The 25,197-nt window shown below is 37.6% G+C and overlaps 1 protein-coding gene and 1 long non-coding RNA gene across 2 annotated transcripts; one reads left to right on the forward strand and one right to left on the reverse strand.

The window, feature by feature from the left end:
- The first annotated feature begins 16,155 nt into the window (after positions 1-16,155).
- Positions 16,156-16,834, forward strand: LOC143629461 (uncharacterized). Its single transcript, XR_013152957.1, has 3 exons — positions 16,156-16,185; positions 16,358-16,437; positions 16,653-16,834. It is a non-coding gene; the product is annotated as an uncharacterized LOC143629461 (long non-coding RNA).
- A 6,630-nt stretch (positions 16,835-23,464) lies between these two features.
- On the reverse strand, positions 23,465-24,953 carry LOC143629469 (F-box protein At1g30790-like). The gene has a single exon (XM_077098738.1). The coding sequence runs from the start codon at positions 24,937-24,939 to the stop codon at positions 23,500-23,502; it is 1,440 nt and encodes a 479-aa protein (XP_076954853.1). The 5' UTR covers positions 24,940-24,953; the 3' UTR covers positions 23,465-23,499.
- Positions 24,954-25,197: the final 244 nt, after the last annotated feature.

Raw genomic sequence — 25,197 nt, forward strand, 5'->3', positions numbered from 1 at the left:
GCCTTTGGTTTTGTGGAAATCACAATACTTTCTCCGATCAGCGTTGTGGCGATGCCGGATAAACGGAGCCTTTGGCCACGGGAGCTCTTCCGTGGCGAATATCTCGGTTACACTCTTTGTGAGTGGCGTCTACCTGGAGTTCTTCTCCGGTTTCACGTTGTCTCTTCCGCCCAACCGATGTTGGAAACCGGACGGGGTGTCAAAGTTTACCCTTGACTGCCAAATGCCCAGCTTCCGTTTTTTATTTAATCGGGCGGTAAGGACGTTGTTTTCCCTCGTCTTCTGGGTGTAGAGGTTCGTGCTCTGTGGAAGATCTCTACCCAGTTGCCTCTCGGTTTCCGCAAAGCGTTTAGCTGCGGTCATGATGGCATCCCATGTGGATGGCATGCCATCTTTGCCCGTCAGGGTGCGGATGAGTTCCGGGTCGTTTGCGCCCTGGATGAAAGCGGCGCGAACGAGATCTTCGCTAACGTTGCCCAGGCTTAGCTTCTTCGAGTTGAAGCGAGTGATGAAGTCAGGCAAAGATTCTTCCTCCTCTCGGACGCACTTGAGGATTGTCCACTGCTCCTCAGTGTACTTTCTTTGCTGACTAAAGTGTTGGCTGAACTTCTGTTGGAAGTCTGCCCAATCGTAGATGTGGTGGACCGGCAGACGGTCGAACCACGCTCTAGCTGCCCCGACCAGCGTCATTTGGAACATATAACACCACGTGGGTTCCGTCCAGTTACTGACGGTCGCCCCCCGCGATGAATCTGTTCAAGTGATCGTCAGGGTCAGAAATACTATCGTACGTGCCTATGTTGGACATCTGTTTGGCACTTCTTGGGGCGATTGCTTCCGCAATGTCCATTGCGAATTTGGACGTTCCCGCCCTTGCCGCAGTTGGCGTGAATGTTTTGGAGAAGTCCCGTGGGCTGTTGCCCACGTTTATTGGACTGAATGCTTCTCCAAAACGCCTTCTCGGTTGGGAGTCCGTTTCTTTACGCTTCCCTTTCGCCCTATGACGAGGGTTCGCGTCTTCCTCGGATTCCTCCGAATCATCGTCGTACTCGAATTCTTCCACTTGTTGGAGTGAACGTAAACGTTCATCCAACTCAGCTTGGAACTCTTTTTGACGTGCTTCGGCCCACGCTTTAACCTCATCAAGTGTTTGGCAGGGGAGCCTCGTCTGTTGATTTTCTAACTGGGTATCGGTGAATCCCAGTGTCTGATTATTTACTTCACTTGCCCCTGCTTGGGTAGCTGGGGTAGTGTTCGTAAAGTTTGTGTACTCGGTATTCCCCCTTATAGCTGGGGTCTCTTGGTTACTCGGTTTCGGGACCGGAGTATCCTTAACCATCTTTCCAGAGGTTTTGAAAAAACTGGAGAAAAATAAAGTTCTAGCTTTATGCACGGATGACGCCAATGAAGAAACACCAGTCAAACCCCGACAGATTACGAGTAACCTGAGGGTTAGATAGACGTTTCCCACGAGGGGTTAATTCCGGCAAGATGGTTCTTCCGATAACCTGCAAAACAGACACCGTGAGCTCGTCACTAAGAAAGGGGGGGTTCCTCCTTGTGACCACCCTCCGGCGTGAGAATCAGTCTATATTACTCTTTGAATATAAAGTATGTTATTAATACTAGAGCAGTTATCAGGTAAATTATACAAGATATTAGATGATGAAATGATATTACCATTTGATGTCTTTTATAGCCGGAGGTGGGTTTCCAAGGAGGTTTAGCCGGCCTATTACTCTGCCAACTGTGGCCTACGCACGTGCTCTGCTGGTAATTGGTGGATAGGCAGCGGCTGACAGTGACCAGGCGTGCTGTTCACTTTTCCTTTTCCACCAACTACAGGCTAGGCACGTGGTATGGCAGGAGTTGGTGAGCAGGCGGCGGCTATTGGTCACAGTGCTGTGGCGTGTTGTCTGCCATGCTGCTGTCAGTGAGCTGTCGTATCGTTGGTCAGATCTTTTGTCCATACCTCGTCAGGTATCACACAAAAGATCCTCCATTATTATACGGACTGGCTCATTTAGGCGGGAGTTTTCCCCCTCCCGCCTTTATGCGGGAATGTTCCCGGCTTTGCTCATTCCTTCTTCAGGTGACTACTGAATTATTATTCAGTCTGAGCCTTATGCGTGTAGCCATGCTGCGCGGGTGGCCAGTCCCTAATGGCGGGTATCCGCATCTGCGGGAACAGGCGGATACTTGGAAACCATAGGGAGGCATTTCCTGCGAGACCAGCTTGCGTACCGCATGTGAGGTCGTCACAACTCTGAGCGTGGTGGGTCCTGCGGGTTTGGTGGGTCGCGGCGCAGACGTCCCTATGGTGAAGTCTGCAGGTTCAACTGCGCAGACGTCCGTTTAAGGAGTCTTGCGTGTTCAACTGCGCAGACGTCTCCTTTTAAGGAAGTCTTGCGGGTCCTAACCACCTCTGCTGGGACCTACCTCTTCAGCTACGTCATGCAATTACTCTCTTGTCCCTTTGATTGCATTGTTCGTTGAAGATCTTGTGAACGATCCTAGGGTTTCATCGCATTGATGAACTTGTTTTTGTTATGAGTGTTTGTTTCGTATTATTTTCCATTTGATCGTGTTGATGATTTGAGTTGTGAAAGGTTTTGTTCTTGTTCTTCCGATTTGGATTTCCGTAGTAATAATAAATAAATGTTACATACGAATTTATAAATATATGGTTTAATAATAAAATTAAAGGCAAAGTATAAAGATTATTTTATACAAAGGAAATAAACTAAAATATATGACATGCAATAAAAGCTTGTACGTAATTAAAAAAGAAGAAAAAAAAAGTAACCCCCAATAAATATCAGTTTAATAGTCATGCCGCAACACCCTTAACCTTTTTACATAAATTACATGTGGATGTGAGTTTATTGACTAGATTTGTTGCTTCTTCAAGTAGACTTTCAAAAACGTTACACCTTTTTCATAACTTAACATATTAAAAAGAGTTCAGCGGGTCGTGCACAGTAACTCAACGACGCCGAAGAACGATAACTTTATTTTTAATAGGATCGATTTGTCATTCAAAAGGGGGTGACGACGTAGCTTGTTGCCCGCTTACCTGCCTCTGTATTGTAATTGAATCCTTTTTACCATAAAGTTATATAATTTATATTTTATGTGTTTTTAACAACTCACCATAACACTAACACATGGCTACTAAATACTTGTTGTAATATTAAGCATGAGAATGATTGAAAGCAACTTGAACGTATGATATCAAATAAATCATTTCAACAAGTTGGTATTATAAACAATATTTGGATATTTGGTTTGAATTACAATATTATATAATAATAATAATAATAATACTGTTAAATAAATTTTGAAGTATATGGTTTATTAGACCATCATCTATGGGTGAGGGGCTTCGAAGCCCCTCTCCAGTGCCACGTCAGCGACACGTGGGCATTGGGGGTTTCAAAGCTCCATCACAAAGATGCCCCTCTATGGTGAGGGGGCTTCGAAGCCCCTTTAATTTATTATTTTTTTTTTATAAAACCAAATATGTTAAACCTTTGTTAAGTGGCAAATTACACAAAAAAAAGTAGAAACTTGTACGTTAGCTTTAACCAATTGTACTTAATTTCTTTGAGTTGAGCCTAAAACCTAAATTGCCCCAACAATAATACATCTGCCGCACTCTTCCTTCCTATCCATAACCGATGATGAAACTAAAAACCCTACCGGAGATGGTCGGTCAGAAGATGAAGCAGAGAAACCAGAATCCAGCCAGAGGAGTAGACGTGGTACAACTTGACTCACTCCGGTGGACCTCATCTCTTCCCGACGCCGCCGGTGACGATCCACTCTCTGCTTTCGCCGGATTAAATGACTTCGAAGGAGGTTCGTATTTTCTTATTTCGTTGATTGTTTAGTTTTTATCTTGTTTCAGGTGAACATATAGTCTAGGCCCACGCCTTTTTCTCTCTTCCGTGCCGGCCGTTGCAGGACAGCGCCCCACCACCAACGAGGGCCCCTTGGCGGTGTTCAGCGCCCGCCACATTATCTGATCACGCCCCATAGCGGGTGGTCTTAGAATTAAAGCATAAAAGGTATTTTATACTTGTACAGTTGTACTTATACTCAAAACTCAAGAAAGAAACTAAAATAACGGCATGCAATAAAAGCTTGTGCTATATACTAAAAAAGAAAAAAACAAAAGAAGAAAACGTAATTGAATCAATCACATATAATCACATATAGATGACCCATTAACGACCAGTAAAAACTTGTACTATATACTAAAACAGCAAAAAATAAACCAAAACGCAATTGAACCAATAACATAAACAGATGACCTACTAACGCCCTTAACCTTTTTACATGTGGCCATGTGGTGTGAGTTTACATACTAGATTTGTTTTTCCCTTTTAAAAGTAAACTTTCAAAAACGTTAATCTTTTCCGAAGTTTAACAAATATGTGTTTTCAACGGCTCACCGTAACACGTGGGTAATAATCACTGGTTGTAATATTAAACATGAGTATGATTGAAAACAACTTGAACGTATGATGTTAAACAAGAAATATTAGTTTTAAATTATCTCATTTGTGTCTTTGTTGACAAATAACAGTCTCAACTTCATTTTTGTTTGGTGACAGTCCCAATTAAAAGTGCATTGTTTGTAACGACCCGTGACTAACAGAGGTCGCGGAGAAAACCTTTTTGACCAAAACACTCACAATTTTTTCTAGTAAACTCAACCTTATCTCAAACATTTTTTAGTAATAAACTAATAATAACAAGATATAACTTCACAAAAAGATCCAATTATAATATAAAGGTAGGTAATCGGGTAACATGTTGCGTTGCAACCTTAGATCGGATTTAGGAATATTTTTAGTAAAGCAATAACTATTGAGGTCGCCGGAACTCTAAAACCACCGTTGGAGTCAGTTGGTAGTACTCAAGTGGTGGTGGTGGTTGTAGTACTCAAGTGGTGGTAGTTGGTTGGTGGTGAGCTAGTTGATGGTGATGTACAAGTTGAGTTTTCCTGAAAAAATATGAGTTTTCGACAAAAATGTTTTCATGGCGACCTGTAAACTTGAACGGCGAACAATCGAACCCTCGGGACCTTCTTGAACCCCATGATGTGATGAGTTGACATCGAGGTGCCAAACGACTCCGTCAATAAGAGCTCTTGGGAGTCATCAGCCTGTTATTCCCGACGTACCTTTGATCCGTTGAGCGAGAGCGCTTCCACACGGGACTCCCGGATCACCATGGCCGACTTTCGTCTCTGTTCAACAAGTCGGTCTCACAGTCAGGCATGCTTATACCATTACGCTCACGACTCACGAGCTAGTCCTCCGTTAGTTGGTGGTGTTGTTCAAGTCGGGTTTTTCTGAAAAATATGAGTTTTCAACAAAAAAAAAAACTTATTTTCAGCGACCTACAACTAACAAAGTTAGTCATTCGTTAATCGCGTACGGTTATAAAACCAACCAATATTCCTATTAAATAAATTAAACCATTTCGGCATTTCGTCTAATAAGTCGGTATTCTACTACTATACGCAACTCAACTCGTTACCATGTTATCATGTGCGTACCACGCAACGTCATCGCGTATTATAAATCTAAGACCGCTCAAACACTTATTATTATCATCTCCACCGCACCCGACGACTTGGCATTACGTCGAACACCTTATCCGCACACCTACTCGCCGATCATTCTCTTCGTCTATGGGCTCCTTATCTCTCTCCGACGTCCATCTTCACTATCCGCCCGTCCGCCGTGACGAATCCGTCGTCGATAACTACCACGGAGTTCCGGTTCCTGATCCGTACCGATGGTATAATTTGAGTATTATTATTATTATTATTATTATTATTATTAGGTTTTGTGTTATTGTTATTATGATTCATGAGGTTATCATGTTTTTTTGCTCAACATTTTGGATTGGAGTGTTGTTTATCAATTGAATTGTTACACGTGTTTACTGTTTACAGATTAACTTTTACATCCAGTTTATTTTTATTTTATCAGTTAGATTGTTACACGTGTTTGCAAATTAACTTCTACAATCTACAGTAACACGCCTTTAATTACTTTCTAAGAAACACCTTTGTGATGGATCTTGTTGGAATACTTAACCTAACAATCATCTAGTTTTTATTGTCATTTGAGTAGTACATATTTACCAAAAATAAAATCTGTTAAAAAAAGTTAATGCTGAATAGGGTTGGATATATGCAGTATATAATATTAATAGGGCTGTAAACGAACCGAATGTTTGGTGAACTGTTCGGTAGGAAGTTCGTTTATGTTTGTTCATTTAATAAATGAACAAATATGAATAAGGAATTTCGTTTGATTACTAAATGAACGAACACAAACAGAGGCAATGCTTGTTTATTCGTGCTCATGAAGATGTGAACGTTTGATAATGTGTTTGTTTACATTTATTTATGTTCATTAATGTTCGAGTACTGTTCGCTTGTCCGGTTCTTGTTCGGTTCGGTTCTGTTTATTTACGGACCAACATACTACGCATATGATATTTGTACTACATGTATGTAGTATGATATACTCATATACTGCATATGTAGTACTATTGCACTAATATCATACATGTAGTACAATTTATTGCATATGGGTAGTATCAATTTGAAGAATGAGTTCTCTCATGATCTTGCCCCTACATGATTAGCACCATTTTGTTTTATCAATCTCAAAATTAATCAAATAAACAAGCATCTGATTTTGAAAGGATATTTAATTTGCAGGCTTGAGGATCCCGACTCAGAAGAAGTGAAAGAATTTGTGAAAAAACAAGTGGAATTAACCGATCCCAGCTTGTTTTACTTACAAGAGTCGAGCTTGGCTTGGCTCGGCTAGTTTATTGGTTATTAATATATATACATTTGTATTTGTTATATTTGTTATATATGGTAATGGTTAAAATATTTTTTATATGAAATAACAAGTGTACATATAATGTGAGCCTACTTGAGATTCATAACTGAAACTCGGGCTCGTTTATTAAACGAGCTTGTTTTATGCTCGGGGTCGTTTAAGCTTGGCTCAATTCAAGCTTTTAACGAAGTGATCTGTCAAATCGTTTACACTATAGCCAAAATTCGCAAGGTGATGTGTCATTTTCTTGATTATTTGCATTCTTGGTTATTTAAAATGTTGATGTGGCATTTTCTTTATTATGCCTAATGGTAAAGAATGTAACACTTTGGCAATCTTAAATAACAAATATGTCAAATAATCAAGAATGTGACATATCACCATGCCAAAAACGGGTGACCCGACTTTCCTTGAATTCTATCCTGGGTAATACAATCATAAATAAGTACAAACTTTCATGAAGGTTTACCAAAATAGATTTTATTTGAAAGTTAGTACGTTTTCTTTTGTGAATGAAATATACTATTCTTTATCATCCATGACAGAAAAAATTAGAAATTTGAGTAAAGCTGGTTATTTTCTTATGCAATTTTATTTGATTATCACATTAATGTCTTGTGCAGTTTGTTCTTCTTTATATTTACGAGGATTGTGATCCGGTCAACAAATTTTATTATTGTGATCTCTCTACTCTACCTGGTGGGATTAAAGGGTGTAAAGAAAACAATGCATTGAAGTGAGATGTGTCGGTGGATGAGGGCAACTACAAAACCCGCATGGTGGGTTTGTGTTATTGACTCCGGTTGTGTATGGGGTGTTGTGGCAGGTACACCCATGTGCTACTTATATTCCCTCTATATATTATTTTTATAATATTTACCGCAAACATTCATCAAGTTTGAAAAATTATAATAAGTGTGTAAACTTTTATACAGTAATAAATAAAATATTGCCGAGACTTAGCTTTTTGGAATTGAAGCGGGTGATGAAGTCTAGTAAAGATTCATCCTCCTCTCTAACGCAGTTGAGGATCGTCCATTGTTCTTCGGTATATTTCCTCTGTTGGCTGAAGTGCTGGCTGAACTTGTTCTGAAAGTCCGCCCAGTCATATATGTGGTGGACCGGTAAACGATCGAACCATGCCCTGGCCGCTACAACCAGAGTCATCTGGAACATATAACACCACGTGGGTTCCGTCTAGTTACTGACGGTTGCCCCCGCAATGAATCTGTTCAAGTGGTCGTCTGGGTCGGATAGACCATCATAAGTGCCAATGTTGGACATTTGTTTGGCACTTCTCGGGGCGATTGCTTCCGCAATGTTCCTTGCGAACTTTGACTTTCCTGCATTTGTAGCAGTTGGCCTAAAGGTTTTGGAGAAGTCACGCGGGTTTCTCTCCGCATTCGTTGGTTTAAAAGCTTCCCCAAAATTCCTTTTCGGCTGAAGTCCGTTTCCTTACGCTTCCCTTTCGCCTTATGGCGAGGGTTTGCGTCGGTATCGGATTCTTCCCTGTCGTCGTCTGAGTACTCGCCCTCGCTGTTCATATTGAGATGTTGGCGAGTACTGCCGAATTCGTCAGCCTGTTGGACTGAACGCAAGCGTTCATCCAATTCAGCTTGGAACTCTCTCTGACGTGCTTCGGCCCACGCCTTCACTTGATCTAGTGTTTGGCGAGGGACCCTCGTTCGTTTTTCCAACTGGGCATCGGTGAACCCCAGTGGAATATTTACTGCACTTGCCCCGGCTTGGGTAGTCGGGGTAGTGTTCGTAAGATTTGTATAACCGCCGGTGTTCCCCCCAGTTGCTGGGGTTGTGGTTACCGGGGTTTCTTGGTCGGTTACTGGCCTTGGGACCGGAGTAACGTTAACCATTTCTTCAGAAATTTTGAAAAAACTAAATTAGTTTTAGCTTTTATGCACGGATGGCCCCAATGAAGAAACACTAAGTGAACCCACGGGCAGATTATAGATAATCTGGGGGTTAAGTAATGTTTCCCACGAGGATGAGGTCCAGCAGAGAAGGTTGTTCTTCAGGGGACCTGCAAAACAGACACCGTAAGCTCGTCACTGAGAAGGGGGGGTTCCTCCTTGTGACCACCCTCCGGCGTGAGAATCAGACTAGATTGCTCTGAATATAAGTGTATATTAAGAGATTGCTAGATAAGATCGAGATATCAGATGATGTCCTTACCATTCCAAGGTGTTGGAGTATTTATAGCCGAAGGTAGGTTTCCCAGAAGGTACAGCCGGCTGAATAGTATTCCTGTTCTACCAACAGTGGACTACGCACAGGCCATGCTGGTTGGTGGGTAGGCTACGGCCAATAGTAAAGGTCGGCTGTATACTATTCCTTTACTGCCGGCTACGCACTGTTCCACCAACTGTAGGCTGCGCACGTCCCATCGTAAGGGTTGGTGAGTAGGCAGCGGCTAATAGTGACAAACAGTACTAGAGGGTGCTCCTCCTCGTATTGTTGTCGGTGAGATGTCACCCTGTGATTGGTTCATGGGCTGCTCTGGTCAAATTGTCTGTTCCGCCCATACCTTAGTAGGTATAGTACGAAAGACCTTCCAGAAGCATACGGACTGGCTCATTTAGGCGGGAGTATTCCCGCCTTGCTCATTCCTTCATGTGACTACTGAAGTAGCGAATGCCTTGTGCGTGTAGCCTTGCTGTTAGTGCGGGTAGCCTTCCCTGATGGCTTGTATCCGCAGCTGCGGGAACAGGCGGGGTACTTCACCATTGGGAGGCTTTCCCTGCGGGTACAGCTGGCGTACTGCGCGTAAGGTTCTCTGAGCATGGTGGGTCCTGCTGGAGCAGTTGGTCATTGCGCAGACGTCCCTATTCAAGGTGAGTCTTGCGGGTCAAACTGGGCTCTGCTGGGACCTACCTCTTCAGTGAATTATGGTGTTACATCGATGTCTTGTTAGTCGTAACAGTCGTTTACGAGATTTTTAGTATCCTGAATGAACATTAAAAACGGCCTTTATGTACAATCATTTTTATTAAAGATGGATGAAATTGTGACTTCAATGGTGGTTAATGTTTGAAACTTTGAATGCTAAGCCACCAACTATTCAGTTCTAGTCCCTAACATTCTGAATTCTAAACTGTGTGGGGATACGGGCTTATTCCAAATTAAACCTATTATGAAGTTATAAAGTTGTAAATTACTGGATTTTCTATTAAAGACGTTAACTATTAAGCATGTAGTTGATGATGTCTCAATTTACCCACAAATTTTCTTTTATACATAATCCTCGGCTATGGCTGAGGCTCGACCTACAATAGAGCCGACCCTGTTAATGGTAGTTAAAACAATATTTGCATATGCTTATAATATTCTCAATATTTAGAAAAATAAATAAACTAAAACATGTTCAATATTAAACTATACTTTAAACAATGATAATGTGAATGCACATACTTTTTTTACTTATGTTATTTACAAATTATTTTAGATTATCAATTTTTCAGTATTTTATTGTAAAAGTAATGACTGGTAGAAAAACAATCGTATAAATTAAGTAAAATACACAGGTTTGTCGTCCTTTTGAACATATTCTTTACATTAATTAATGTCGTTATACATGCAACAAATGAACAAATATTCACATAAATTTGGATTTTGTGTTTCCCTATGAACATGCCACCGACCTAAGATGTTTGGCTATAATCTCATGTATAAGTTGTAATTAAATAAAATATGTATAATAAATAAATTGATTATGATTTATGATATATTTTCGATATTCAACGCGTATAGCATTTTGTTTAGATCACCATCTAGAGTTGTAAACAATCTGAATGAACATGAATTGTTCACTTAATTTTAATATACATCGTACGAACTAAACAAATGAATAAAGACACGCATAAGCGACAAAGTTTCGTGTTCGTGATCATTGCTTAATTCGGTAAACGAAAATAAATGAAATTTAAATTGTCAGCATATAGATAAGTTTACAAATAATAACAATGTTCAAAAACATATATAAACTGAACAAGTAACTAGACTCATGTTCTTTTATAATTATATATATGAAAATATTTTTAAAAGAAATCATTAATGCTCTCAACCAAACATTATTCATCAACATGTTTATATATCAATACTCAGACCCTGTAATAATTTTGCTATTAACGAAATTTAAGTATGATTGACAGTTCGAAAAAAATGTGCTTTTGAACCGCCCTTTTTGTAAAATGTTATTTTACTTAAAAAAATAAATAAGATGCACATAATAATTCTTTTCATGTGATGGGAGGAAAAAAAGAAAAGCCCATGTCTTGTGTCTAATGCAAATTTCAATTATTTGGACACCTGTTCCTTTTTATGGATCTAAAGCTTTTTGATCTAATATATATAATGCCCACGAAGTCGTACTTAAAATTTGGTTCAGATACTGAGGATATTGGCAATATACAAACTACAAAATACTCGGGTTTAAGTCATGAAAGTAAACAACACAGAGAACCTTAGAAAGTTTGCAAATTATAGAAAAGCAAAACCAGAGGTGTGCAGATGTCGATTTTGGACCGAAACTATAACTGAAAATCAAACTTTTGGACAACCGGAGAACGATAACCATCGGTTATGGTTAATCCAGTTTACGGTTGTGTTTGGCAAAGGGCTTTTAGGAGCTTTTTAGGGGTTTAAGGCACAGGCTTTTAGAAAAAATTTTTATCTAATAAAAAGTATTGTTTGGTAAGAGGAGCTTAAAACTTTTAAGGGATGAGAAAAAACTCTAAATTGAAACGCGCTAATATAGGTAGCGTTTTTTACATTTGAATTTACAAGTTTGGTACTTGAACTTATATCAATTTTTGTTAATTTATATAATAGTTACACATTCATCCCTTATTCAAAACTAACTACCCCCATGACTTTTTTTAGGAGCCATAACTTTTTCACACGTTAATAACTTTTTAAACAAATTACATCATAAAAACGAGCATTTTATTTTCTTTAATTTGAGTATGATATTGTTATACTTCTTTAACTTTAAAAAATTAACATACTACGTGATTATCGGTTAGGATCAGTAAAAAGTCAAGTTAGATGAGCTCGAGTCACGTGTAAGACAAAATTAGGAGTCGAGTCAGATGAACTTGAGTCATGTGTAAGACCAAATTAGGGTCAGAACGAGTCGATACAAAAATGGTTAAATTAGTTTGATTCGTGTCAGTACGCTTTTGAGTCGAAAGGGGTCAGATCAGAACATATTTCAGATTAAAACAGTGCATGTTCATAAAGGGATTCATATCAAAATATGTTGGTTTAAAAAATTATCTATTTGAAAATTACTGTATATTCCAGTTTTGTTTCTTGATTTTCGACATCATTTACAAGCTTACTGCTTTTCCATGAATTACACGTCTACATTTAGGTTTATGTATGCACTGTAATCAGGTGAATCATGTACTGACACTGATTATGCGGTTGATGTTAGGTTGTGCGCCCATTCCACCGCACCACGCGGGCACCCAACTAGTTTTATTAAAAGCTTCTGCTACTCTGCCAAACACCTAAATATTTAAAAGCTACAGCTAACAGCTAGTTTTGCCAAACATACCCTACATGTTGATTCGGTTCATTCGTTTATAGGTTTGTTAACATATACAAGAATTGGTCATAAAAATGTGTGGGCCTAACAAAAACAGGTCCAAACAATACAATTGGATATGAAAGTTTGGCTTGTTTATGGTACTTGTTTTCCTTTTTTTAGTAATCTATAATACAATCTTCCTACACACTCTAAGACGCCGTAGAATTAATTGTAATTGAATGTTCCGGCACCCTTGGTAGTTTACCCCAACCATCGCCTGGACCGCCGACAGTCTATTTCAATTAATTATCAGTTTCAGTTAGTTATTGGTTTCAATCATCAATCCACATTCAATTCTTTGCTTCTCAAAACCATCCACCCTATTGATCAATTTCATTATGTTTATACGAATTGCAGGTTCCGCGGGTAAGTCTAAATCAACACTTATGCTGATGATCATACTTGTGTTTGTTTGTGATCCAATAATCACCCTCCCTCTGCTTATGAATTCCCGTGAGTTTTTTTTCCAATTTGGCTAAATTCTGGTTTTTATAATTTCTTCATTCTACTTCAATTTTGGGGAATTTTAGCATAATATTCTTCTTCAATTTGAGCGTAATGGACTTGCATAATAAGTCTGATATGCATCTAATAATCACTTTCATTTCTCGATTTTGTAGAATTACAAAATTAAGGTTTATTGATTTTGATGAATTGAAGTTTAGGAGCGTAATTACACGTTTTAGGTTAAATTATGTTATTGTATGCAATTGTTTCATTAATGTTGTCGAATTGAATTCCAATTGATGTATTGCAGGTGCTTAATTACATGTTTTAGCGGGAGGAGATGCAGGGGAAGTAAGTTTGCGGCAGGGTTCTGAGGCGGTGTAGTTGAACCGTATGGTTCAATGGGTAAAGTTGTTAACATTGTGTAAGTATGATTGTATGAGGATCATAAAGTGTATGTTCATAGTGGCTATTTTTCTTGATGCATATGCAAATGAATGTTTCTCTAACAAAATAATGATGTTAGCTATGACGCTTAAAAGGTTTTGTGGTAGTTTTAATGCTACATAAGCCAGAGGATGGTGGTTATTGTTTTTTGTTTATGTGATTTGCGTTTATATTATACTGTTAATTAATTATTTTTCATCTTACACTTTCCTATGCATTTTTCTTTTGAAGATGAAGATTTAGTTAAAGTGTTGGCAGATATCCAGAAAAACGATGCGGCTGTTCAGCCTACAACAGCAACTAGGGGGGGGTTAGTATATATATTATATGGTTACAACATACAACTTAGGTTTTAGTTATGTTATGCTACAACCAGTAGAAAATTCACATTATATTTACATTGTTTACTATGTCAGAAAACTTTGTAATGTAACACGTTGCTACTATTACTTTGTTACTTAAAATTAGAAGGTTAATGTGAAACTGCAGACCTTATTGAAAACTTTACTTTGTATCATCATAATTAGAATATGTGTTATTTTTAGATTTGGTATTTAGGACGTACTTTGTCTTTTTTATGATAACTGAATTCATATCCTTTTCTTGTTGCTCACCTGATATTGACGCTGGTTCTTCTTATTATATATTGTAATTGATGTTACGTTGATGCTTAAAAATGGTCAAAAATGTAGGTGGACTATTGGCAACGAAGAATCTTATTGTTGCTAATATGAATGGCATGTCGGATCCTTGTCCAATCATCACTTGTGTACAGAAAAGCAGTTTAGGTAATCCACTGAATATGCATTTATGCAAATAATAATTTTATCTCCAAATTGGTTGCTGATGTGCTTATATTGAATAATATGATAACCTTATTCATATTGATTATGCGGCTCAATGGTTCTCATTTCAAGAAATCCGATGTGGGACAACGAGGTTAATTTTTATGTCCATTAATTGCATGTAACCGTATGTTTTGACCAAAAAAATCAAAATATAAGTCATTAGATTGCAAATCAAATTCAATATGATTTGTTAGCTTCATGTTTCCTATAATATCATTAGATTGCAAATCATTGACTTCGATATTGGTTTATTCGGTTTCGAATTTCTTTTGCCCTAACCGATGCGAATTAACCACTTAAACTTATTTATTCAGTTAATTTTTTTGTGCCTTACTTGAAAACTGAACCGATTCGAATTAGAACTGTGTGAACTAAACCGAGTTCAATTGATTGAACCAATTTGTTCAGTTTGTTTGGTTCGGTCATCCGATTCAGTCGGTTATTATTCGGTTTGGTTATGCAAATAAGCAAGATTTTTGGGACTGATAACCAAACCGAAAACTGAATTCACAATTCGGATGCGGTTTTTCAGTTACGGATGCGGTTTTCGCCTTTTCGGTTGTTTTGCACACTTAAGTTGATATGCTCACATAGTCACATTATTGATAATAAAAATGGATTTTGTTGTTGATATGTTCATTTATTATAAATATCAGTACCCATAGACACTTGAGTCTCAATAGACAGTTCTTTTGACCATTTGTCTTAACACACTTAATAGACTTTATTTTTGTATTTTTTTTAAAGAACTATGTTGGTTCTGTTGCGTATTTGTGTTCTTTGAAAAATGAACGTGTCATATTGACTGGCTCTGAAAAAGTTAGTTGTGAAATGCAAAACATGAATCAAGTGAATAATTTATTTGGTATAGATGCCAACGATATTAATGAAGAGGAAGATTATTATGAAGACGAAGATAGTGATTCAGAATACGTTAGCATCCAAAGGCCTGCGTTTTATGTTACTGGAGAACCTGATTTTGATTCGGGCCCACCACAAGATGGGCGCGAGTATCTTAGGCGAGTCAGGTAACGTTTCACCTCTTTATTTATTTCTGTTAGAAATACTATTTTTGTATGGTAAACGTGACAGTTTTGATAAGTTTACTTAAGAAGAAGTCAACTTGTGTTATGTTTTGTGCATAGATGGGAAGCAAAGCGTATACCGAAGGTGAAGATTGCAAAGGTGGATAAAACTGTGTTAGACAAAGAGCAAACTTTTTATATGCCAAATATTCCAAATATTGCAGCGCGTCCCGAGCACTTAATGCCATCAAAAGAGTGGGAAGATGTTTTTCTTGCTGATTTTTCAAAGCTTAGGCTGATTGTTTGTTTGTTTTTTTTTGTAAAATAAACTGAAATTGTGGTATATTCTATATCTATACTACTTTATAATGAATACGTTATAACGAAGATAGACACCTTTTCATCTTCCAATTCAATTTTCTCTCTCTTAAGACGCTTAATATTAATGCTTCTATCCAGTAGAAGCTTTCAAGCATCGGCGCCTTAACAATCATTCAAGACATCACCAGCGCCATCCAGTTAGGTCGCAATACGTTACAATTGATGTCCGCCGACCTTCAATTGCAATCAATACTAATCAATTCCTTCCAATAGCAATTCGATTAATCATACCCAGGTAAGTTCTTTGTTAAATTCATTCTTTTAATTTGATTCCTACTAAACCCACCACCAATTCTTGATTTGCAGGTTTCTAGGATTTCAAGGAGGTAATTTGTTAAAATTCTGCAGCAAAACATGTGAGTTTGTAAAATTTCAAAATAATATTGTGAAATTTTGTTTTCATGTTTGCAATGTTATCAACTTTTAGATAAAATTGGGAATTGGTAGGCTATTTAACTTGACGGAATCCACATGTTATGCGATTTAATCTGAGTTCTCCGTGTTCTTTTCTTTATATTGCAGAATCCACATGACACCATTTTGCAAACAAGGTATGTGTTTTTATATTGTTTCTGATATTATTTGTTTAATGTATCCGTCTTCTTTTTATCATTATTATTTATAGATCAAGAGTATTTTTTATTACTATTCACACATAGTGGTCGGCATATATGATATCACTATAAGAGGTACACTTTATTCATTATTCTTGCTTGTACGCAGGCTCTATTACGGGGTTGATTTGACATCATTACATGGAACAAGCATGTTTGCAATCAGATGGGACGAATGATAAGCATCAGGTGAGAAACTATCAGTTATCATAAATATTTCTGGTTATTTTACCCTCCCTCTCTAACAGTGTTGTGATGTGCATCTAAATAGTTATATGTTATAGTCCATCTTGCTTAGAGTGATACCTGTTAAGCTTCTATTGTGGATCATTACATCAAAAAACTTATTGAATATTATTAATTTTAGGACCTTCCCTTCAATCCTTTGAATTTTTACTTTGTAGTGTGGCCAGGAACCTTAAAGTTCAGTTTGGTACTTGCCATCTGACTCGGAGCATGATTTGTGCCATCTGACTAAAGCTACAATGAAGAAGCTAATACAGGGACTAAGTCAGCAAAATAAGACCAATACTACAAAATCCGATGTAGAAAAGTCTAGAATTGTGAGTTACCCTCAAGAAATTAATGTACTATATATTATTTTCAGTCAGGTTATATTGCATATTTATGTTAGTCTTTTAATATGCAGAAAATCCAAAATTTTAATATGCAGAACACTTTTTAACACTTTTTAACACCATATTTGGATCACTAAAATTCTACTCAGTTATGTAATTAGCATCCTTCAAGTGGGGTCAAATCAAGAACTAATTTTATGTTGGAAGGTTCTCAATAGAAGTTTTTTTAATACCTCTTCAGATTTAAGATTCTATCGAAAATTTTAATATCCCTTTTTTAAACATTTAATTTACTTTATTAAAATCTGATGTTGTGTTTATACTGAATTCAGATGGATACACCCTACATCTAATGTTTGATCATTGCGATTATATAAAAAAATAACTGAATATTAAAATCTTGATTAAAAAAGCAAGGGGTAAATTGGTAACAGTCAGATGTTTGGCTTTTATTAGTCAAGCTGCAGGTCTAAGCTAAACTTGAGTTAAATGGTTGTAGATTGATTGCAATTTACAAGGGACAAGGGGTAAATTGGTAACAGTCAGATGTTTGACTTTTATTAGTCAAACTACAGGTCTAAGCTAAACTTGATGTAAATGGCTGTAGATTGATTGCAATTTACAAGGGACATTTTAGTCATAGTGCAAGTTGGGGTTTTGTTCATTTTGGGTCAGTTACAAGGGACATCTTAGTCATAGTGAAAGTTGCAGGTTATTTGTTGGTAAAACAAGTTTAGTTTCTGTTAATTTCGGGTCAGTTACTATTAGTCCACACAAAACTGAGTGACGTCTAGCTGACATTTATAAAAACGTTCCTTCCAAGATGCAAAACATATTTTATCCGAGGGGTATGGGATGAAGAGGTGGGCAAACGATGATGCGGGTCATGGATTTAGCAGTGACTTTATTTCACAGTTCGTTTGCATAAGAGGCCGGAGCCTAATGCAATGGTGTTTGTTAAGATGGCGGGCTTGAGTCAGAATGGTGTAGAATTTGAAGTGTTAGTTTGAGTTGACCCCAAACCATTTATGTCCGAAGTTTACAAACAAGCGTATAAATTTGGCGCAGGCAGCTTTTGGATTGTGCCATCTAAGCCAGTTAATATTCATTAATTAAATTATATTTTGTGTGATAATGCTCTTTCTATTAACTTTTTATTGTAGGCATGTTGTTTGTGATGGTTACTAGAGAAGCTATTTAGAATGTTTCTGTTTTACAAAGATATATTGCATAACCACAAGCTAAATTATGATTTTGTTTATTTATTTATTGTTTAGATCATTTTACGGGGATCGTGATATCAAAGGCGCTAAATAAACACTGAAATTTAACTTTTTAAGGGTGGCACTCTTACTTGCAATTAGGCGGTGGAATGAAGATGTTCTTCATCGCCATTGATATATCACGATCCATATTTTAAAGGTATGCATTCTTCATCCATTAATTTCCTATGTTATCCATATTTGTGGTTCTTGTTGTTGATTACATGATGCGTTTCTTGCATGTACTATAAAGGGTGTGCAAAAGAACTGAAAAACAAAAAAATCTGATAACCAATCCGTATCGGTAACCAAAAAAACCAGATGCGAATTTCGAATTCGGGATTCAGTACATATCATAACCTTTTCCAAATTACGAACTCAGATATTTGGATATAGGATTTTTTTTAAAGTATTGGCTCCTTTTATATTTCATAGAAACATCCAAACGATTTACAATGAAGTGGCAGGTAAGCGGGCAACAAGCTGCGCCGCAACCCCCTTTTGGATAGCAAACCCAATCCGACTAAAAACAAAGTTTTGATTCTTATGGGATGATACGTTACTATACACAACTTTCTGAACCCTATTCAAAAAGGTCCACGGCATCCGGAGCTAAGAAACCAAAAGTGTCAAAGGCGAAGGGGATAAACACGTGTTGATTCTCCAAACAAGCTCTCTCGTGTTTAGCAACCTTGCCCGATGTCGCCTTCAATGCTGCCTGGCCTGCTACAAATCCAGTGCCCCTAATCCCAACAAGAGGGGACACTCCTGTGAGGTCGACACAAGCGTGTTTTCCCCCTACCCACCCAAAAACAAGTATATCGGCCGGTCGTAATGTAGATCTTCCTTCTTGAGGATCTGTAAGAGTTTACGGGGCTTCCTTTTAGCCGAAATTCCGGCTCGTTTAAGAACATCGCATAGAACATCCCTCACCAAATCATGCATGTACTTAAACCCAGACAACTCTTTGCAGTGAACCGCATGCTCGTCAAAAGAATCCAAACAGACCTTACGGCAAACCGGGCCCGGCTCATCTACCGGAAACAAAGGGATTATTAACCGATACTTCAGGATGGCCCGGTACTCCAAAGCCGACATATGTTGGCCCAATCCTTCAATAGGGAGAACACTTAAGAAATCTTGAGCCCGAGGAGCCCGAAGACACTCAAACACCGCTTTCTGACGAGGGATAAATCAAACTTCATTTCCAAACTCTTGATGATTCCACTATAAAGGGCACTCGCCAAAGCATGTTGGGCTTTGGGGGGGGGGGGGGCGGTGTCTTTATTAGAAAAACCGCTAATGTCAAAATCGGGAAGTGAAATGTGCAACCGATCTATCGCACTCCCATAATCGGAGTCAAACCCATCAATACCACAACCTCGAAGAATGTGGTCTTGTAATTCCCAAGATTGCGCCCTCGAGGCCACAAACGCATAAGTAGAAACGTCTGAAGCTGAACATAAACCCAAACCTCCAAAACGAGTCGGAAGTGATGCCAACCTCCATTGAAAATCTCCAAAGAAGGGACCACCACAAACCACGATATCCTCAATCGCCCCCCGAAGGCCATTGTCAAATACAGAAACTGCTTCCCCTACATACACAGGTTGGCATGTTCTGAGACCAAACAACAACTTTCCAACTCCCATACACAGAAACTGCTCCCCCGAAGGCCATTTTTAAAGTCGTTTTTTTCGGCATCCATTCTAACCGTTTAAGGATTTGAATTTTTAAGTGATAGATTCCTTTTGTCTCTGATAGTCTGATCATCTGATAATCGCCTCTTATGGATGTGATTGCACATTCGTTAATGTGAATGTCGTTGACTGTTTTTTTATCTGCTGTTGCTTTGATTTCAGAAGATGCTTTTTGATATCATTGGTTGTTGGTGTTGGAATGATGTAGTCAAGATATTTAGAAATCATTTAGAGTCAATTTCGGTTATACATATAAAAGTCGAATATTATGTAAAAAGTCAAAATAAGTATAGGAAATATGCAACTTTAAGGACACGACTCTTAGATGGGGAATAGACTATGGTTAGGTTTGTTAAAACGGTATTTAACCTTTCATTTTGTAGGCATATATACCCATCCTATGTACTGTGCTGATATTTTCACGAGTGTTGTGTGTGTTTTTGTGTCCTTATCCCTATCGAGAGTCACTGCGCGCACAATAATCTTGTTCATTCAAATCCTAATAATCAAGTAAACGACATTCAAATCCTATAATACTAAATTATAAAGACAATAAAGTTAATATTTTGACCCGTTTAGATAGATTAACTTACACATGCTTGTCTTTAATTATTAATGTACGTAGACACTTGCAATGGTTTCTTCTGTGTTGGGTGCAAATCGAATGTTGATAACATAGTTATTAAAAGACAAAATGAAGGCACAAATCTTTATTTAGTTGTATAAAATTATATGTATGTTATTATACGAATCTTTCTCAATGCAGGTTGAGACTTGAGACATCGGGACGTCTTGTGGATCATTTATCTAATACCAAGGGTGTCTCTCCTCGCACAATTAAGTACATGGCAATAATAATATTTTCGAATCATGCATTTTTTTTGTGACTATGTTAATATGCATCCCTTGATGAAATTTGAGATATCACTTGATGAAATCTTGATCCTTGAATGCCGTCTATTCTGAGAAGACATGCTTATTCTCTGCTACTATGACTAAAAAGTTAAGTTTTCTTATTATCATCATCGGATTTAGTAAGTAAAATATTGTTGCTAACATCGTTTTGTTTAGTTTCGTTTCACATTATAGGTGCAAATACTTTGACATTTTAACATACAAACCGTACCGATGTCATCGAATTTCTGTTGCGTCTCTGCCGCGAACCTTACTCATACCTAGCTAATCAATGTTGAGTCCCCGCCGCAACGCGCGGGCACACCTACTAGTTTAATCTGATGTATATTGATAGACTGCGTTTTGTAAATTTTATTGATCAAAACTAATTGACATAAAAAAAGATTTAATCTTGTACATGAAACTTTTATACTTCATATTTTAATAATCATATTACACACTGGCCCAAATCAAAACTGATAAAAAGCTTATAGCACATTAGCCCACAACCAAACAATGGCATTACAGCCCAGCCGACACTCTTTTACCGACAATTCTGAGTTTTGACCGTTTATGCTAAATCAATTTGTTTGTAACTTATTGCAATTGGACAAATATGTAAGACAAAAACTAACTAGAATCTTGAGGTGTTAAATGAAGCATGTTTAAAATCTTCATAAAATGGAAATAAAGGGTTTGTGAGAGTCTAGGGTGTAAACGAGCCGAAACGAGCTCGGGCTCGACTCGTTAAAGAGCAAGCTTGTCTCGTGAGTTGTTTTTCAAATGGTTTGGCTTGTTTATTATTTATTAATTAAATTATATACGCTTTTTTATTGTTTTTATATCTTTGAGAAAAAACCTTAAGCGAACCTAATCTCGGCTCAAGTTCAAGCAGTACCTTAAACGAGCCAAAGCTCTGTTTGAGCTCGGCTGTACGATGTGAAATTAATAAATAAAAGTCCAAAGGAAGCAAAACATAAAAGTCTACAAGGCTCACTAAGGCTTGACAGACCTAAACGAGCTTCATATATAAGGCTCGGCCTCAGGCTCGATAACTAAACGAGCTTATTTGAGGATCAGGCTGGGCTAAGCTCGAAAAGCTCCACTCGTTATGTATTGATCCGAACAAGAGAAGCCCATGAACGGATCACCTCATTTGCACCCTTAAGTGAGACCAGGTTTGAACACAACTTCCACTATCTTTTTTACCCACCTAAAAAAGCCTATCATTGGTCAACAGGGTATTGTTGAACCCTGGTAGGTTTTTCAGTAACGGATTCTCATTATTATTAAAAAAAGAGTTTAACAACAAATGACTAAAACTAGTCTTTGTGGTTATAACAAGTTGAGTCAAAACATTGAGATTAGAACTCAAATACAAATATACAATGTTTTCCAAGATACAAAATTGAAAATCCATTTTTTTCTGCCTCCATTCGAATCATAAAACTATTAAATTGAATAGAAGTAGTCGAGCCATGGGTATTTCATGTTGACCGGTAGACTCATGGGTATGCTGCGGATCGAATCATAATATTAATGACAAAGAAAAGTCGTGAAATGTGAAAGTTATGTTGAATAAATCACATGATTTGTTAATCACAAGAGTAGCATGCGTTGATTCGGCCCAGCCCCTAAAACCAGTTGTTGTAATTTTGACCCATCAATTGTTATGCTGAACACAAACGCCTTGTTCTTGAGTTTTTTAAGCAAGGAAAGAAAAGGAAATGAGAGGGAAGGATAAGAAAGGGAAGGAAAGAAATTTTTTTTTAGTTAAGTGTGTTCTTGAGTTTGAAGGAAATTAGAGGAAAGAAAAGGATAATTATGTTAAAAAATAGTTATCCTTAGTAATCATCCCATTTTTGTGAGGATAACTTATTGAGAAAATACATTAATTTAATCCCTCCTAACTTCTCCTACTCCTTTCCTTTCCATACTAAAAAAAACTCAAGAACACCCATTTTTTAACTATCCTTAGTTTTCCTTTCCTTTCTTTAAAAAAACTCAAGAACAGGACGAAAGTGTTTCGAGTCAACCCAACCTGCTCATTTTACCACATCTCCCAATAACAACTCTTTCATTTACTAAAATAAAAATGGCATTTGGTGGTTTAAGAACAAATTAATGGTCATTTCAACTTTCAAGTTATGTTCTATCAGTAACGGGTCAAATGGGTACAGAAAGCGGTAATAAGTATATTCCGACTTACAATATCATTTCGGGCATCTTTATAGCTTGATCCACAACAAACGGTCCGGTCCCTCATCTAACATTCCATCTAGTAATTGACTTTGTGAAAGCGCGTGTAAAAAGTCAACCAACTTCTAAATAGCTGGTGTATGGCTAGAGACCCTGCAGCTGTATCATCCATACTAGAGGTACTTTTGGTGATTCAACTTCAACCAATGTCTTGTTGGCTTGTTCGCAGCACGCTGGACTGGGTTCTTAGTTGACTTTGACTCCTGATTCATCGTTGCACGTTACTTATAAAAGATGTGGCAGTTTTGAACCCTTTATTCATACGGGTCGAGTCAGATTATATAAAATCAAATAAGTTAGTCGTTAGCTTAAAAATTATACCGTTTTTGTAATCATATTTGACACGTTATATATGACAAAATCCAGTCAACTTTAACGTGGCCGAATATTAACACAAAGGATCAGAACATGATTATTATTTCCAATTCCGAACTTATTAATTAACCACTTTTAAACATACCACAATCATATTTCATGGGGCATAAATACACCATTTTCATATTTCAATAGAACACCTATCATAAACAATAAAACACCATACAATCATCACATACTGGCTTAATTCCTCGGTAAAGACAAGATGCTTTCAGTGTACCTCCTAACATGATCAAACCGAACCGAACTAGGGTGAAGAAACTCATAACCAAGAATAAAATCCACCGACTTAAAACTTTTACTCTCCACATCATACATATCAGTATTAATCAAACGCGTTGACGACCCACTTTGCGTAACCACACCATCCTTCCTTAAGAACGAATTTAACGGGATAGGACCATCTAACACAAACCATGATTTCAAGAACCCGACATTTTCCCAAACCCAAATACGCTTTTCATAGTCTTTCAGTATCCATATATCCATTTCGTCAACGCCCGCCGCAGGATTGTGACACATTAACCCTAAATACCCATTAATTTTCATAAGAAAAGGTTGATTAGATAATATTGTATTCAACCCCTTCTTATAATAACTAGTTGCATCTCGAATCGCATCATCCGGAAACTTAATAATCGAAAACTTCTCCGTTCGCAAATCAAACGCCAGTATTTCATTCCGGCTTTGAAGAATCACATGTATCACACTATCAACGCAAATACCGTGTTTGGTCCCAATATTCCACTCCCTAATAACATCATCTCCAAGCTCAAGACCATCAATATTAATATTCCTCCATGTCAAACTCAACATATAGAATAACATTATCTCAATTCTCTTCGGAACAAAAGGCTTCATCGACGCAACATCAAGCATCCTAATAGTCAAAACCTTGTGTTCATTCATAGACTCATCGTACCCGAAAAAATAACAAATATGGCCAACCCCATAACGCATTTTCATTGGATTGGAACCCGGACCGAGCAGTTTAAATATTTTTCGGGTACCCGGGTTAATAACATAAGCGAAATTACACTCGACAAACCCGTTGCCGGACGAGAACAGGACCAGCCCGTGGACATGTTCCATTTCAGTGGTTTCTCTGTTGGTTACAGTACAGGCGTGTGGGGTAGCTACAACAATTACGGGCCCACCGTTGCTAGTGGCTGACAGTAAGTACCGTTGGCGAGTGTATGTGTCGTACGCGGATATTAATAATGCTGTACGGTTGCTAGCAATGGCGTGTGTGAATTGGAGTCTGGTGAATGATGGAGAATACGGTTTGGAAACGGGTCTGAGTTTGATTAAGGTTTTGACTGGGAGTCTGGAGAGTATCTCTGTGATGATGATGTCTTCTGGGAGTGAAATAAGAAGAGTGTTGTCGTTTGGTGGTAATTGTGGTTTTTGTTTGGTGATATTTAGGGATCTGATGAGTTTTGAGAGAATGCTGATGATGTATTCTAGGAGTCGTGAAATCATCGTTGGTTGTGATGATTGATCATCGGATGCCGGCGATTGTTGTTGTTCTTCTTCTAGGGTTTCCATTTTTAGAGGGAGAATAGAAGACAAAAGCTTTTTCATTTTTTTGGACCAAATAGATTGTGGATTTGAGGGAAGCATTCACGTTTTGAAATATTTACGTAGTAATAATCGAATGGTTAATGAAACCAAACCAAAAACTGATAAAATCGTACTGAAAAAATCAAAAACTGAATTAGCCGAAATTAATCATATCGCACCGAGCTCTTCATTTATTTTTTTTATATTTTTAAACATTTTTTCATCTATTTCATGTATTATATGTATTAATTGTTTAATACTATTATTTTCATGTATTTATATTTCCATTTGATGTACTAATATCACAATTTCATGTAT

Source organism: Bidens hawaiensis, unplaced genomic scaffold, assembly GCF_021521415.1.
Source record: "Bidens hawaiensis isolate Kalapana, Puna unplaced genomic scaffold, B.hawaiensis_p1.1 tig00000459_1, whole genome shotgun sequence".
Taxonomy (NCBI): domain Eukaryota; kingdom Viridiplantae; phylum Streptophyta; class Magnoliopsida; order Asterales; family Asteraceae; genus Bidens; species Bidens hawaiensis.